The sequence below is a fragment of the Mastomys coucha genome, unplaced genomic scaffold (assembly GCF_008632895.1).
Source record: "Mastomys coucha isolate ucsf_1 unplaced genomic scaffold, UCSF_Mcou_1 pScaffold5, whole genome shotgun sequence".
Lineage (NCBI taxonomy): Eukaryota > Metazoa > Chordata > Mammalia > Rodentia > Muridae > Mastomys > Mastomys coucha.
The window spans coordinates 48925982-48944136 of NW_022196911.1; the positions used below are offsets into that span (position 1 = coordinate 48925982).

Here is an 18155-nt window from a genome sequence, read left to right on the forward strand (position 1 = left end):
GGATGAATGTGTAGTCTGGACACTCAGGCTGCCTCAAAGGCAGTGCCACAATGATGCTAATGACTGCAAGGGATGGAAAGACATTTGTTATGTGTAAATCCACATATTCATAATAATTTTTTAAAGCAGATAAAACATAATTCATGGTAAAGACTGGTCATTTATCCTGACTTCCCTCTGTCAATGATATGAATAACTAGAAATAGGAGTAGACGAAGAATTTTTTATACAAGTCCTGAAAATAGTGAGCAAAAAGAGAAAGAAATCTGTGTCGCCCCTGCACAGCACCTCATGAACTGACACCAGCACTGTATGAGTGACAGCCCACCACATGATGCTGCCCTATGATCTTGTCAGAGACTGACCCTGGCCTGAGCCTGTGAATGCAGCTGCCTTTCTGCACTAAGTGCTAAGAGTAAAGGAGAGGCTTAGGGGATAGAAGACCACCTAGACCTGCAGAGGGAAATTCTACAGTGGAATTTATCTTTAATAGATAAACCTCAAGGCAAAGGGGGAAAAACAGAAAAAATTAGACTAAAATTTATTAAATTAAATAAAATTATTAAAATTATTAAATTAAATTAATGAAATAAAATAACTTCATTATTTTATGTGCATCTCTGTGTACCTAGTACCTGGTGTAAATACATCCCTGCTCCTAAGACTAGAGTTACAGATGGCTATAAGCTGACACGTGTGTGCTAGGAATCGAATCCATGTCTTTTGGAAGAACAGCCAGTGCTCATGAATGCTAAGCCATCTCTACAGTCCCAGGATACTAAAGTTTGTAAATGGACAAGACAAAACTTGTATTTAGCCAGCAGTGGTGGCGTATGCCTTTAATCCCAGCACTTGGGAGGCAGAGGCAGGCAGATTTCTGAGTTTGAATCCAGCCTGGTCTACAGAGTGAGTTCCAGGACAGCCAGGGCTACACAGAGAAACCTTGTCTTGAAAAACCAAAAAACAAAAAACAAACAAAAAAATCAAAACAACAACAACAAATAAAAAAAACAAAAAACAAAGCAAAACAAACAAAAAAACAAAACAAAAAAAAACCCCAAAAGAACAAACTTGTATTTAAAGAGGGGTCAGTTGTGGTGGCAAATTCCCTCAATCCTAGCACTTGAGAGACAAAGGTAGGTAGATCTCTATGTGTTCCAAGCCAAACAGGATTAATAGTAGAAATACATCTTTAATAAATATATGAATGAAAAACTATCTCCTCACCCTACAAACATAGTAATTATACAAAAAAGGAATTTGGGCAATAAAATCAAAAGACAATCTCTGGAACTCCATAATCTTGAATTTTGAAACTCTGAAAGATCTAAAATCTCAAAACATCAAAATGCCTAAAGCATAATTTTGGAAAAACTAATTTTACATGTATAGGTGTTTTTGTATGTAGGTAATCTGTGCATCATGTGCATGCCTGGTACCATCAGAGGCTAGAAGAGGGCATCAGATCCCCTGGAACTGGAGTTAGAGATGGGAATCAAACCCAGGTTCTCTGTAAGAACAGCAGGCTTTCTTTCCAGCCCCCAATTTAACTCTCGATGAGATAAACAAAACAAAACCAGAACATCAACAAAAAAACAAACCAAACAAAAAAAACCCCTCTATCATCACCCAAAGACCTAGAGAAATGTTCATCTTTCACAAGTGCAGATGTACAAAAAGTACATCTCTTCATTTACTGAGGAAGTTTCAACATTAAAATTGGAAATTATGCAAATATGAAATATATAGCATAATGAATTTTAAAAAACAATACTTGAATGTCAAAATAACCAGAAGAGATGGGTATAGCTCAGAGGCAGAGTGCATGCTGAGCACACACAAAGACCTGGATTAAATTTCCATCATAAATGAAATAGAAACAAAAACAACTGCAAAAAGAAGATTTAGCACACAAAAATTCATATTATGGGATAGATTATGAGTAACCACACAAAGGCAGCAGAGGAGCTGAAGACTGGCATCATTACCTACAGTACAGACCGCTGTCTTTGCTAAAGTAGCATGTTCATTTTCTTTTGGTCATGGTTCTTTCTGGAGAATACATTCACATGCACTGTCTACACGGTAGACCTTCTCCTAAGTCTAACAGACTCACACACTTCTCTTTGGGAAGCACTCTCTGATACACCTGAAATAACACTTTCTCTGGTTTCCAGTCATCTGTTCTGACTAATGTGTTGCAGTTTTCCTGAGAACCACAAAGCATGCATCATTAATCCTTTCCTAAGACATAGCTTTCTTTCTTTACATACATGGCTTTCTACTTTCTTTACAATGAGAATCTCAGTTTGGAGGCTTTCTTTGGTGTGTGTGTGTGTGTGTGTGTGTGTGTGTGTGTGCGCGTGCACATGCATACACGTGCATATGTGTGTGTATGTGTTTTCCTGTGCACATGTATGTGTATGTGGAGACTAGAGGTCAATCTCAGTATTATCCAGAAGCTGTCCACATCATTTTAAGACAGGTTTCTCACTGGCATCTAGAACTCACCCATTAGGCTACGGTGGTTTGCCAATAAGCTCCAGAGAGCTCCTGTTCCTGCCCTTCAGTCACTGGGATTATAAAGGCATGCTGTGCCACCCTGATATTGCATGGATGCTAGGGACTGATCACGGAACTTCATGGTTGTGGGCAGCCCTTCACTGACTGTGCTACTTCCCCAGGTTCAGAATTCAGAACTTTAAGTTTCTGTTTGTGATTTGGGGCAGTTTTAGGCTTTAGGGTTTGTTGCTTTGAGCTATCCCTCTACCAATTATGATTGGCACTGACATGGAAGTGGTTACTCATGGGCGCTAACTTGGATGAGCAAACACTGGACAGGCTTCTGAGGCAGCAAAGTTCTCCTGTCTGACTTGCAGTTGTTGTCGGGCCACCTCCATTTTGGTCGGACTGTGAAGACGACAGAATCAAAAGTCATTTGGTAGGATGGTCGGGAGTAGGCGGTGGCGTGCATGTGAACTAGAGGGGAGCATGTGGTGGTCAGAGGACAACTTGCTAGAGATGGTTCTCTCCTACCATGTGAGTCCCTATGAAGGAACTCAGGGAGTTGAGCGTGCTGTCAAGTATGTTTACTCAGAGCAACAGACCTGGTCTGGTCACTTTTAAAAGACTGTCAACAAAATGGCAAACATACATATTTACAAAACCAGGAAATACCAGTCTACTTATTCTCTGTGTTGAGCCTGTCATAATCCAGAAACCTAGTTTAGTAATGTCACATAAAAGGCACGACAATGTAAACTTATTTTAATTTCATTTGAATTTAGACAGGAATATGCCAGGAAGAAAGCTTTACATTTGTCCCATATAAAAAGTTACTGCTGATACTCTAGACAGCAAACTGAAGGCAAAAATCCATCGCCCCAATAGTTCTCTAGTTTGTTTTTCAACCTGGTACTCAACAGCAGTGAGCTGTCCACCTCATAAGCCCTAGTACTTCTCTGGGTGTGCAGACAGGCTTGAGGGGGTGCTGGAAGCTGCAAATAAGGTATATAGTCTGAACACAGCACTTTTAGTGTTTCATTAACAGGCTAAAGAAGTTCCCTGAAAAGAAATTTCAGGTGCAAAAGCTAAGAACATAACACTCAGAGAGGGTGTTGGGGGAGGATTTCATTTATCCCAGTGGCCTCTAAGTCACTATGTAATAGAGCATGACCATAAACTTTTAATCTTCCTGCCTCCATCTTCTAAATGGTGGGATTACAGGTGTGCACCACCACACATGTTTTATGTGGGGTGTAGATCAAACGTAGGGTTTCATGCATAGTAGTCAAATACTTCACCACCTGAGCTCCCTGCCTCAGAATTTTCAGGAAAGGTCTTTAACCCATTCATCACCTTCTGTAGGGAAAGTGAGCCTTAGTATGCTCATGGATTTTGTTCCTATTGTTTCTTTGAGAGTAAACACCTTGGTGTGGAAATTAAACACTTTGCTCTTGTGATCATGGTGTTCTATGCATGGTAAACAGGTTCTTAAGCTGGCTCATAAAGATCTGTTTAACCTAGGACACAACTGACATGGGTTCTTACACCCAATTTGGGGTACCTCTCTCTTTGCTTTTGACATTGTTCATTTCCTCTGAGATTCAGTGCACATTCTACCCTTGAACTCCTCACCTCTACCTGGAGAATGTCTTAGCCTAGTTTGCCCTGCCCCTGGCATTGCACATACTAGAAGGTCTTGTGGAGTATCCATACATCCAACAATACCCTGAATCTCTCCAATTAGAGGTCTTATAATCACCCCAAATTCAATAGCATCCAATATTTTCTCTGCAAATGTGGTTCTCTGTCTTAGTTATTAAAGGGTATAATAATATCTTACTTTATTATGAAGGTCAGAGACCTTTTCCCTCCCTACTCCTAACATTTGACCAACCAGCAAGTCCTCCAGACTTCACTACCTCATCTCTCCATCTCTAGCAGCCTTGGTCCTATGCTCAGCCCCTATCATCCTTTGCATGAGCCACTGAAAAGCTCCTAATTGGCCCCTTTAAAGTCCCTCCTCATTTCCACACCAAAATGTTTACTCTCAAAGAAACAATGGAAACAAAATCCATGAGCATACTAAGGCTCACTTTCCCTGCAGAAGGTGATGAATGGGTAAAAAGACCTTTTCTGAAAAATTTGAGGCAGGGAGCTCAGGTGGTGAAGTATTTGACTATTATAAAGGCCGTTGTGACACACACTTTTAATCGCAGCACTGGGTAGAAGACAGAGACAAAGTGGATCTGTGAGTTTGAGGCAGGGGTGGTCTATAGAGTGAATTCCACGACAGCCAGGGATACACAGAGAAATCCTGTCTTGAAAAACAAAACAAATCACACACACACACACACACACACACACACACACACACACACACACACACACACAAATCTCTCTCATTTTCCTTCCATCAATACAAGCCTATCAAATCCCTTTTTTTTTTCTTTTTTGGAGAGGGGGTTTGAGACAGGGTTTCTGGGGTTTTTTTTTTTGTTGTTGTTGTTGTTTTGTTTTGTTTTCAAATCCTTTTTCAAAATGCACATCTGATAGTTACACTCTGGTTTAAAAAACAACTCTCAAGGCTCCTTACTTCTGGAATCCAAATGCCTCACTGTGGTCTGCGCTAAGCCACATTTTGCCCATCTGCTCTCAGGCCTCTGCCTGTCTCATGGTCCTTCTATCTACCTGAGACTCCAGACCTCAACTACAGTGAACTTTTTTTCTATTCCTAAGCCTCTGGTCTAGACTTTAACACATGGTGGTTTTTCCTACCCAGCATGCTCTTCTTCTCTCCACCTCTTTGACACCAAATTTCTACTCATCTTTCAACTCTCAGCTCATGGTTTGCTTCTCAGTAAGTAAATCCTCCCCTGACCCCTGCTGGACACTTCCATGGAATTCTGACCTTCCCTGGTACCATGGCCAAGGGAAACAATCACTTCTTCAATAAGTTGAATCTATCTATCTGCTTTGCCAAAAGGCATGTTCTAGGTGAGCAGAGTTCAGAAAACCAGAGAAGCAAGGAACCCTGGGCCTCAGTATAACCTGCCACTTGCCAACTACATATTCTGGGCAAATAAATTAACCACCGTGTTTTACTTGCCCCACTTACAAAATGGAAATAACAGTTCCTGTCAGAGGGTATGAGAATATGGTCACCTATTTGGTTTTTAAGACATGCTGTACTTAGAACCGAGCTTAGCACATATTACATGCTACATATTTGCTAAATAAACAAAAGCAATCAATTAATGCTTGTTACTAGATTGAGAGAGGTATCATTCCCGAACAGGGAGGTACCTCAGGCTCGGCCAAAGCTTGCAATGCATGGTCACAGCCTACTGACCTTTTTAATGTACCCTGGTGACCGTGGAGTATTTTTTATCACTAGGTGACTCCAGAAAAATAAATTTAATGAGATACGCAGTTATGAAAGTTTTCATTAGCTGAGAGTAGTGGTACAGCTTGTAATTCTAGCATCAGGAAAGTGAGGCAGGAGGACTGCTATAAGTTTAATGTCAACCTGGTTTAAACAAACAAACAAACAAACAAACAAAATAAAAATCAGAAGGCCCAGAAAGACAGCTCAGTAGGCAGAATGTTTGTTCTATAAGCCTGATGATCTAGTTGGACCTTTGGAACTAATGTAAAAGATATCTCCTAACCTGCAAATATATTTTGTTGTTTGCACACCTCTTCCTCATATACAGAAAAATAAAAATTAAGAAAATAAGAAAAAAAATTTGAGCAATGATGTGAAATGATCCATAGATGTAAACATGCAATCATATAACCCCGAGAGTATGTGATAGAGTAAAGCAGCTTTGCTTCCCGGACAAGATGACATTCTGTCTCAGCCTGGACTTCTCGGAGTCTGCTAGCTGGCCAGGAGGATGCTGCAGCACTCTCTACTGCAGTGGTTCTCAACCTTCCTAATGCTGGGACCCTTTAATACAGTTCCTCATATTATGGTGACCCTTTGTAGTGGTTTAAATAGGTTTGGCTCCCATAGACTCATGTGTTTGAATGCTTGACCCAAAGGGAATGACATTATTAGGAGGTATGCCCTGGTTAGAAGAGGTATGTCTTTTTTGGAGGAAATGTGTCACTGTGGGGGAGGGCTTTGAGGGTTACTAGTGCTCAATCTCTCTGTCCAGTGAGGAAGAGACAGTCTCTCATGGTTGCCTTCAGATCAAAAGGTAGAACTCTCAGCTTTTTCTCTAGTACCATGTCTGCCTGGATGCTGCCATGCTTCCTGCTATGATAATGGACTCAATCGCTGAAACTCTTAATCCAGCCAGTTAAATGTTTTCCTTTATAAAAGTTGCCTTGGTCATGGTGTCTCTTCATAGCAACAGAAACCCTAAATAAGACTACTACCAACAATAAAACATTGTTGCTATATCATAACTATAATATTGCTACTATTAAGAATGGTAATTACCAGCCAGGCAGTGCTGGCACAAACCTTTAATTCCAGCACTTGGGAGACAGAGGCAGGTAGATTTCTGAGTTCGAGGCCAACCTGGTCTACAGAGTGAGTTCCAGGACTGCCAGGGCTACACAGAGAAACCCTGTCTTAGAAAAACAAAAAAAACAAAAAAACAAAACAAAACAAAAGAATCATAATTACCTCTCTGAAAGGGGTTTCGAACCACAAGTTGAGAACCTGGCTCTCTCCTGGGTCTAGGAGTATACTATCAGTGCCACCATAGCCAAGGATCTGTTGAAGTCCTCTCTGCTGACCTCAGCTGTCTGTGATAGATCCCAAGGGACTTAGCATAATGGACCTTCTAAGAACTTCACAGTTCTTGATGAAATAACAATAAGGACAATAATCCCTCATAGACAATCTCTGTTTTTATTGTTGACTTTGGTTGCTGAGGCAGATTCTCTCTAAGTAGTTCAAGATGGCTTGAACTCTCAATTCTCTGGTCTCAGCCATCTGAGTAATAGGATTAGAGGTGTGCACCCACTAGTGCTCAATCTCTCCCACTACTTGAATTTAAAGGGTTTTTTTTTTGATTCTCTAAGCCATTAATGGGCCTTAGATAAAAGCTTTAAAATTGTACAATACCATGTTTGTAACAAATATCATTCATTCTTTTGGTTATACAGTAAGTACCATACCCTCAGCCATAAAATGGGATACCAGAGTACATCATTACAGTTATGATGTAGCACTACTGACTAGTGAGATCTCTATCTTCTCTTACCTTGTTCAGAGCCAGAACCCTATCTTCAGAATACAGAGGTGGCCACCATGGTATTACTTAATGTTCTACTATACAGTACATGTATACATGTGTAGTGTTAACTTCTCCCTTTCTCAGGGGTAGGAGAATTCTTTAATCTCCTAGGGAAGATTAGTCCCTAAGAGACTATATTAATCTCTAGACTAGTGCAGAAGTGAATTGTGGCAAAGTAACTGGTCACTGAACTGTGGGTATACATGACTTGACTGACTCAAGTTTCTCTGTTAGTAAGGATTATGAAATGATGTCAGAGGTCATTGGCCCATTTTTACTTGATATGTGTTGGACTGTGAAAGGCAGTCTGTGTTCTGGTTGAGTGAGGCTTACTCCAGAGACCCAGGAGAAAATTCTACAAGAGACGGAACCATGAGCTACGTTCCCAAACACTAGGCTCCTGACACCATGAGCCCTCAACTCCATAATCCTGTGGCCATCAGTCATGTTAGGGCAATGCCCCAAGCTCCTGGTATTCTGTCTGGACTCCACCCCCTTAGTTTCCTGGCAACAGCAAGATAGCCCAGCCCACTATAAAATGAGCTGCTTGGCCCCTCCTCTCTCTCTTAAGCTCTTGCCTCTCTTACCTTCTTGCTCTTTTCCCTTGTTCCTCCTCTGTCCTCCTCCCTTCCCCCCCTCTCCCCACGTGGCCATGGCTGGCCTCTGCTTCTCTAATCCCTCTCTCTCTCCCTCTCCCTCTCCCTTTCTCTCTCTCTCTCTTTGCCTTTCTACAATAAACCACCTTAAAACCATGGACTGTCTCTGCTCATCAGGATCTGCCGTGCTGGAGCAATGGAGCAGGTTTCCCTCTAACAAGCCATGCATCTAACATCCCACCTGGAGGCCTCCCTGTGCTCCAGCCACAGCCACCAACCTAACCAAGCAGCCTGCCAAGTTAGCCGCCTGAGCTAGCCAGACTCCTCCCCGTGGTACCTGCCAGAGCTCTTCCCCTACCCTTTACCCTTGGGCCCCCAGGCCAGAGTTCGCCCTAGGACCCATTCTCAGCTCTTCCTCGACATACAATGGCGTCTGGGATATCCACCCTCTGTGTGGCCCAGGGACCCCAGAACTGGCTCTTCCACTGTGTCCAGTGGTTTGTGGTGCCCAAGAGTCTGAGCCCAACTCTGGCAGTTCTGCGGGGACCCCAGACTGTGCCCTTTCCTCACCCCTGGAAGCGGGATTCTGTGGCTTCTCACAGTCTAATGCCCACACAGCGGTTCTGTGGAATCCGCAGTGCAGTCAGACTTCCCGCGTTCCGCCTCGCCCAGTGGCACTAGCCCTGAGCGGACATGGGACCCCTTTATTTTCCCATGTCCTGCGCCCAACAGGTAGCAGAGGATGGTTGTGCCCAACAGATATGGAAAATCTATGTTAGACAGCTACTGCTCCTTCTGAAATGCATGGCCCTAGGCTAAGAGAACATGGTCATTTGAAGTCAAGTCCAGGTATATACTCCTTGATAAAAGCTGGACACCTTACCTGTCTGAGAGCTGTCCTGAAATGAAGGAGCCCATCAGCACACCCACGAAAAACAAGGAAGTGGTGAGTGGGGCTTTCCAGTCATCCTTACACACCAGGTCCCACTGTAGGAGGAGCAAAGGGATGTATCACTTATTCCTTTTCTGAAATTTAAGGCTTCTTGGAACATGAATTGGCATACCCTACATACCCAAATGTTCTGACTATAGGAGTTCACTGATCTAGCAATGACTCACCTGGGCAGCAAAGCAGAGGAAACAGGTGGCCTCTCCCTCTTCATCTTATCTTTCATAGAGTAGGCTCCCATGTCTTGATTCAATTCAAGGAGAGGAGAAGGCCAAGCACCAGCACTCTACCAAGCCAGACACTGAACTCTGGTCAGCAATGGCTTTTGCGCATGCTGGTAGGTGAACAAATGTTCCACACATGGCTGCTAATGCCATAACTGGGAATGGTTGGGGTCATAAAGCTGAAGGAACCAATAATGATAGGCAGCTTCTGTGTCATAGACAAAATTATGGCCACTGTCATTCTTAAATACGGAAAAATGTATTGCTGGCTGGGCGGTGGTGGTGCACGCCTTTAATCCCAGCACTTGGGGAGGCAGAGGCAGAGTTCGAGGCCAGCCTGGTCTACAGAGTGAGTACCAGGACAGCCAGGGCTACACAGAGAAACCCTGCCTCAAAAAACAAACAAACAAACAAAGAAGTATTGCTTTTGCTACAACATGATGACATGAAGGATAAGTTGCTGTAAGCTGTTTATCAACATGTCCCATGTGATAGTTGGGAACTGATACATCCAAGGTAGACAAGAAATCCACTCAGAGGGCTGATTGTATCTGAGTTGATAGAGTGCTTGCTTAGCATACATGAATCCCTGGCTTCAATCCCCAGCACTGCACAAATTAGGTATGCTGGTTCATGTGTATAATTGGGAAGAAGAATCAGAATCTCTGTGTTCAAGGTCAGCCTTAACTATAAGTTAATATCAAGGTTAACCTGGGTTACATCAGACCACACCTTTAAAAAGGAAGTAGGGGATAGTAGAGGAGGAAGAAAAGAAAAGGGATACATACACAGGATTCTAAAGTCAAATTCTAAAGTTGTGGACCTAAGTAAGTCTCCCAAACATACTTGCAAGACTGGATACCATGTGAAAACATAGGCGTGGTAGCATCTTTCTAGCTTTCACATGAACTGCTTGATTTATCCTGTCCTTAGTCTAGGTAAGAGGATAACTCAATGAAGTTATATGCTATCACCTACAACTGACAGTCCCTGACAACTCTAAATGCCTGGCTGTGCTGGTTTGTATATGCTTGGCCCAGGGAGTGTTACTATTAGAAGGTGTGGCCTTGTTGGAGATGCATCACTGTAGGTGTGGGCTTTAAGACCCTCATCCTAGCTGTCTGGAAGCCAGTATTCTAGCTGCCTTCAGATGAAGATATAGAACTCTCCACTTTTCCTGCACTATGCCTGCCTAGATGCCACTATGTTCTTTAGAATCCTTGATAATGGACTGAACCTCTGAATCTGTAAGCCAGCCCCAATTAAATGTTGTCCTTTATAAGACTTGCATTGGTTATGGTGTCTGTTCACAGCAGTAAAACCCTAAATAAGACATTAATATATGTTTCTTAGTGGCCACATGGAGCCTGTGAATAGAGTGAGGAATGATAAGAGGGTTCAAAAGTACAGGGTGGATCAACTTTCATATCTAATATAGTAGGCTTTTGGACTTGGCCTGAATTATTTTAGAGGGGTGGGATGATAGTCAAAGTTAACTACCCCTGCTTGACGAGTATTCCTAGTATTCCTGTACTCATCTGGCTACTCAGCTATAACTAAAGCACTAGAAGATCAGATCATCAGTGCTTCTACTTGGTGGGTGGATAGGTAGGTAGTACTTGGCCATGAATCAAGCTTCATGGCTGGAGAGCTTTAAGAGAGGAACCAAACTTTGAGAATCTAGAACAACTATGACCAGGGTTTACACTTCTTACTAGTCAGAAATGTGCCTCTGTAGTAGTAGTAGGCTCAAGGGTATATTAATATAGTTGTCAAGTATTTTCAAACTGTCCATTGAGTTAGACTCTTTATCTCACTTATGTCTCATGCAAACTGTTAAGCTTCCCCCCCCCCCACTCACCCAGAGAATCCATGCACTCTTTTGGCCTCCACATACATGTGGTACCTCAAACACATGCATGCAAAACACTCATATACATAAAAATAAATCTTTAAAAAGACAGCTATTGGCTGGGCGGTGGTGGCGCATGCCTTTAATCCTAGCACTTGGGAGGCAGAGGCAGACGGATTTCTGAGTTCGAGGCCAGCCTGGTCTACAGAGTGAGTACCAGGACAGCCAGGGCTACACAGAGAAACCCTGCCTCAAAAAACAAACAAACAAACAAAACCAGCTATTGAGGTATTTTTTTAAAGGAGTAAAAAAAAAATCATAGCTCTTATTTATTATTTAATGCATATGTATTCTATCTGTATGCATGTGTATATATGAATATATGACTACATACATGGAAGACTAGATGAGCATGTTGGGTGTGCTGATAAATATTCCTTTAAGACAGGGTCTTTCACTGAATAATGTAGTCATGCCTGGCTTTCCTCTCTCCCTCTCTTCCCCACTTCCTCCACCATCTTTTTTAAGACTGGGAGTCTCTGGGTAGCATTGGCTATCCTAGAACTCCACTCTGTAAACCAGGATGGCCTTAAACTCAGAGACTTGCCTGCCTCTGCCCCCTGAGTGTTAGGATTAAAGGTGTACACCACCACTGCCTGGCTGCATGGTGTGTTTGTGTGTGTGTGTGTGTGTGTGTGTGTATGTGTAAGGGCATATATGTGTTTATGTAAGTATATGCCACATATATATGCTTGCCTTTGCAGATGGAAGAAGGTATTGGATCCTCTGGAGCTCTAGTAAGAGTTGGTTGTGAATCACCCGTGGGTACTAGAAACTGAACTTAGGTGAGCACAAAGTGCTCTTTATCACTTAGAAATCTCTCCAGCCCTATCCTTTTTTCCTTCCTTTCTTTCTTCTTTTAATGTGGGAGCTGGGATCCAATGTCAGATCTTTATGTTTGTGCAGCAAGCACTTACTCACTTAGACATCTCTCCAGCTCAAAGAAGTACATCTTTTGGCTTTATATGTAATGAGAATTGCTTTTCAACGATGTGAAGAGAGGGAGTAGGGCAGAAGAGGGGGGTTGGTATAGTCTCCAGGTACTAAATGTTCTTATATCAACAGTGAAGTAGCTGTAATAGTGGTAGGATATGTCCCCAAAAGGCCAAAGTCTTCCATGGAATGTACCTACTGTGCTTGCATCAGTGACCAAGCATACTTGCAGGTATCAGTTAGTACTGAAGGCATTAATTTCTAAAACATTTTGTTCTGCTTTCCACTACAATGAACGTTGAATCCCAGCTGTGAGAGACTGCAGTCCCATCACTTAGGAGGCAGGAAGGTCACTTGTCACCAACCAAGGCAGAGCAGCAGGACTCAATATCCAGAATAAAATTGAAAAAAAAAATAGTGGATCCTTACCTCAGGACTCTCAGAAAAAGAGTAAGATTTGCTATAAAAGCCTCTATGGTGTCCACAGTGCCCTGAGCAGAGGAATGATTGGGAACTATAGGATGTACGGGTGAGTTGGTCGATGGATAAAAGGGCCACCATCCTTCAACATTATCACTTCTTGTAGGTTTAGGCACCAGGCCTACCTGCCCAAAGCCCAGATGAACCCCACACTTCAATTTTTAGAATAAATTCTTTTCTTTGTTCAGTAACTCCTGACTTTGTGTCACTATCAGAACTCTGACCCAGGGTGATGGGTCTGAGCAAGAGAGGGATTCAGTCTGATGGCTTCCTGTCAGCTGTGTCTACTACAGCTGTGCATGCACAAGACCAGGGGTTCACAAGTTGGCTACTTTGTTTTGCCATGCAGACTCATGCCAGTCCAATCAACTAGGGAGCTAGGAGTTTTCACCCAGGTGGATTGCAGATAACAGTGGGAAGGAATTCCTATTTTCCAAGATGATCTAGGCAAGAGACAAGACTGATGGAAAATCTAGTCCAGAACAACAAAGAGTGATTTGGAGAACTGTCAACGGCTAGGCAAGAGACTTAGGGAAAACAGAGACATGGTGCAGGACAATGCAGAGCCATGTCAGACCACAGCTGAAGAAGTCCTAAGCCATAGGCACCAGAAAGCTATAATAAAAAGGTGGCTGAGTTTCTGTGAAACCACAGAGCAGGTGATCCAGAAAACTAAGAAATCACCCAGGTTCTCAGAGGAAGGAGTAGTCCGGGACTCAGAAGTATGATGCAGTGGGACTGAGGTTCTAGGTGTGCCTGAGATGAGCAAGGAGCAGGAAGAGGGACCAGCCTACAAGCATATAGCTCACCAAACTTTTCTAACATATGGACACACAAGCTCTTTGACCTCCTAAGAAGGGTCTCTTTCTTTTGTCCAACCCCACTGCCTGGTTTTAGACACACACAGACAGCCAAGCTGCAGTCAGTGGGGTGGAGAATCACATTTCCCTTAAGCATTCCAGACAATCTTGTGGCTCAAGTTTCTCTTTTCTCTATCAGTTAGTTCTTAAGCCTTCTAAAAGGTTCATAATTTATTCACTCACCATTTCAATAAGAAAGTTCTGATAAAAGATCTCCCTCATCCAGCATCATGTCATGATACAGGGAGACACAGAAACCTAATCTATTGCAAGCATGTAGTTCACTTTCTGTATGCAATTTATCTTGAAAGGGAAAAAAGTCAGCCTTCTATCAAAAGAAGAAAAGAAAGAAAGACAAGAGGAATCAATTAACAATGTACTTAAAAGACCTCTCTCCTTGATTTGGGGCAGAGGTGAAGTTTAGAGGCATTTAGAAGGCAGGGAGCTGACTCGCTGCCGTTGTCAGACTAGGTCTGGGTTGAAAGAAAACAGATCTTGGAAAAAGCCATCAGAGTGCTAGTGCAGCCGCTTTCAGCAATGTCTGTTCCTCTGAGTGGACAAGCCTTGAACCTCAAGACAGGCATGCCAGGATTTCCAAAGAAAAGAGCCAAGTAAAGTATTAAACCTGCCTCCTGCAAAGACTGCTGACCTGTAAGTAGGTGAAAGGGCATATAACTCTTACGAAACTGCTAAGACAGCTCAATAGCATCCAGATCCATTGAAAAAAATAAATAAACACTGACATTAGTTATGCAGTAGGTCAAAAGAATCTGGACTTTTGCTGATCAGCCAGTATCTGGGGAGCTGAACAGTACTGCTTTCACTCTCAGCAGCAAGCAAGAGGACAGTGAAGGAGGGACAAATGACTAGAGCAAGCCCAGCACTCTCAAGGTCAGGGTAAAACTTAAAGACATGACAGGAAGCTGCTTCAGATTTCAACTGCTCCTTCTTTGGGCAGCCAGAGCAGATTTCAGGAATTGATGTGTCAACCCCAACTGCCTCTGCCATCACTTGCTTCCAACACTTGTGAGTTTGGAGCTTAGGATGCACAACAATTGAAAATCCCTTCTCTGTGGACTCATGGATCAAAAGCATTTTGCTATCTAACTCAGTAAATACAATGTTTTGTTCTTGTTTTGTTTTTCAAATAGAGGATTTCCCTGTGTATCCCTGGCTGTCCTAGAACTCATTCTGTGGACCAGGTTGGCCTCCAACTCATAGAGACCTTCCTGCCTCTGTCTCCTAAGTGCTTGGACTAAAGGAGTGTGCTCCATCACTTTTTTTGTTAGGTAGTGATACCTGGTCCTGGCACGACATCACTTAAGTTAAAAATCCCCAATGGAGCTGGGCAATGGGGGCACATGCCTTTAATCCCAGCACTTGGAAGGCAGAGACAGGCAGATTTCTGAGTTTGAGGCCAGCCTGGTCTACAGAGTGTGTTCCAGGACAGCCAGGGATATGCAGAGAAACCCTGTATTGAAAAAGCAAAAACAAACAAACAAACAAAATACCCAATGGAGCTCAGATTTCATTCTTACTAGTTATGTAGAAGACAAGCACAGGTTTGGACACATCTGACTGCAAACATCCCAAGGAAACAGGCAGTGACTCTTGTGGAAATACTCTCAGACTCTACTCTTGAAGGATGACAACCCCTTGAAGAAAAATATACCTGAGGGCTCCTGTAAGGAGGGAAGCTCAGTCTATACCTCCAGGAGGCTTAGATGCCAAACAGGTACTCCTAGCTTCTCCCTACTGCTCCTGAAACTATTTCTTTTCTTTTTTTTTTTAAAGATTTATTTATTATTATAATTATAATTAAGTACACTGTAGCTGTTTTCAGATGCACCAGAAGAGGGCGTCAGATCTCATTATGGGTGGTGGTGAGCCACCATGTGGTTGCTGGGATTTGAACTCATGACCTTCGGAAGAGCAGTCAGTGCTCTTACCCGCTGAGCCATCTCACCAGCCCCCCTGAAACTATTTCTTGCTGTTAGATCTAGACCTAAGGGCTAAACTCACCAAGAAGCTATCTCCTCCAGAAAGCCAAATTGATCAATCCCAATCCCTGATACTCAATGAACCAGTTGCTCGATGCTATCATAGAAGATTCTTTTCATATTCTGCATATTCAATACTGCTGAGACTCCAGGACATGAAAATTGGTGCCCACGTCCCCCAAAACACATCCACATGCACCATTAGACTGCCTGCCACATCCTCAGCTGAGTGACTGAGAAGCGTCAAAGTCACCCAAGAATAAAGTGCGAGGGGATAAGGAATTAGGTCTCCATCGCTCTTCAGAGAAGGTCGTATGTCTTACCTAACCTCTCCAGTGACCGTGCCTCAGAATATTGTGGAGGGGACACCATCCCAACAAGTCGCCCTGGAAAGATCTGTAGACACATTGGTCCTCAAGAAGTAACAGTCCATCGAGGGCAAACGGAAAACGGCTTCTCACGGGGCATGGCGAGACTTCACTTTGGGGTGAGGATAGGTGAGGGAAGGAAGAGTAGCTACAGAGATGGTAGAGTTTGGAACACGTGTTTCTTTAACTTTAGAAGGTTCTGCCATGAGTATTTCCTTTCTGAACAGAGGCTACAACTGTGGCCTCTTCTCTGGAGCAAGTGCGAATCCGCCCCTCTGAATCCCATCACTACCTTGAGAAAGTCCCACCACTCAGGGTCTCAGGGCATCTCCTAGGGGCAGTACCTTCTGGACTCTCTCTTCAATGGGACCCTATGGACGGACGGTCTGCCTGACACTTGTACTCTGAGGGGGCGTACTGTGGCTAGAAGTCATCTCATAAAATGTTCCTGGGCCACCTAACTGGAGGATACTCATCAGCCTGTGCGTTGGACGAAGGGCTACAACCGTCGTTTGCTATGTCACCAGACCCTGACAGGGGGCTGCCAACCTACCTCTGTCACGATGGTGGCCAGGAAGACGTCCTTGTCGTACTCCCAGCCATCTAGGCAACTCTCCTGTTCCAGCTGCTCCAGGTCCACGTCCCGTCCCGGCTCCAGCCCCAGTTCAGAGAAGTTGGCGATGGTGGCCAGTCGGTAGCGGCGGCATTTCTGGGGCACCTGTCGTCCGTCCAACGGGATGCTGTGGTTGCGCCACGCGCTGCTCAGGTTCACGGTGTGAGGCACCAGGCAACGGTGCTCCGGGGTCCCCGCCAGGAACACGATTGACATCCCATTGAAGCCATTGGGGATGATGCTGGCGCTGAGCAGGAAGAAGATGAGGCGCTGGAAGGGCCCCCACTCGCCCAGGAAGGCGGTCACCTCGTCGTAGTCCCGCATGCCGGCCTCAGCCTCCCACAGCGCCCGTCCGGGGATGTGGGGAGACCGCGGCGCTGGAGACCGGGCGCTGAGGGCCTCTGCGTGCAAGGCTCGTGAGTTCCCACCGACGCCTCAGACTCCGCCACCGCCAACTTTACATAGAGCCTGAGGCCGGGGCGGGCTCTGGGCATGGGCCTGGGCCGTAAGGCCCGCCCCGCCGTCCCGGCTCCGAGGCGCGGCGCGGCGGGGGCGGGGCGGGGGCCCAAGTGACGCACGGTGGGCGCCGGCCATCGGCCGCGCGTGCGCCTGAGGCGGAGCCGAGCCGGGACTCAGAACTGGCTGGGCGGTACAGAAGGCGGGGCTGAACCTGGCTTCAGAACTGTCAGAGTCGGAGGGGTGTGGCTTCATGCGACCACGCCCCTACGGTAGCTACGGGGCCCGGATTGGCTGAGCACTTCTAGTTCCGCCCAGACTGGAAGACCGAGGCGGGGCGATGACAGAAGCTGGTCCGCTCTAGGGGGCGGGATTGGGCCACTTCCTGGAGCAGGTTCCCAGGGTTCCCTTCCCATGAGGGAAAGGGTGACTTTGAAGACCTTGTGTCTAAGGCCATCCTGGGAAGGCCATCCTGGGTGTTCAATGGAAAGTGGCTTAGAATTTAAGCATTAAGCAGCCTACCTTCTCAACTTTTTGTTGTGGTTCAGAGAGATATTGTGGCCCTCTGAGAGTCTCATTGATGACAACAGCCTTTGTTGCAGTTTTTCCTGGAAAGACTGGCATCTTTTGTGGCTGCAGAGATAGCTCAGATAGGACTCTGTGTAAAGTCCAGATTGCTCCTCCAGAGGACCTTGACTTGGTTCCTAAAAAGGCATAGGGCGGCTCACGGGGCCAGCAGGCATGTACTTGGTACATAGACAAGACAGACTTGTAGGCAAAACACCCATAGAAACAAAATAAAATAATATATATATATATATATTTATAATATGTAATATTATGAATATATTAAAAAGGGGTGGATTTTGAGACTGATAATAAGAAAGGAGGCAATGAATTTTAATTCCCAGACTCTCTATGTATTATGTTCTTAAGAAGTTATTTTGTTGGTTTTTGATTTAAGAAATAGAAAAACTTTCGAGGCCAGTCTGGTCTACAGAGTGAGT

At 44.4% G+C, this 18155-nt stretch overlaps 1 protein-coding gene and 1 pseudogene across 1 annotated transcript in view; one reads left to right on the top strand and one right to left on the bottom strand.

Annotated features, from left to right (window-relative positions):
- The window catches only part of LOC116078658 (solute carrier family 22 member 5-like), a 24794-nt gene extending 7541 nt beyond the window's left edge, over positions 1 to 17253 (bottom strand). Inside the window, exons 1-2 of the mRNA XM_031354012.1 lie at positions 16633 to 17253; positions 9237 to 9340 (exon numbers count right to left, since the gene is read on the bottom strand). Coding sequence (XP_031209872.1) covers positions 9237 to 9340; positions 16633 to 17016 — 488 coding nt within the window. The 5' untranslated portion in view covers positions 17017 to 17253. The remainder of the gene's footprint in view (positions 1 to 9236; positions 9341 to 16632) is intronic.
- LOC116078661 overlaps positions 17015 to 18155 on the top strand; it is an 11788-nt pseudogene continuing 10647 nt past the window's right edge.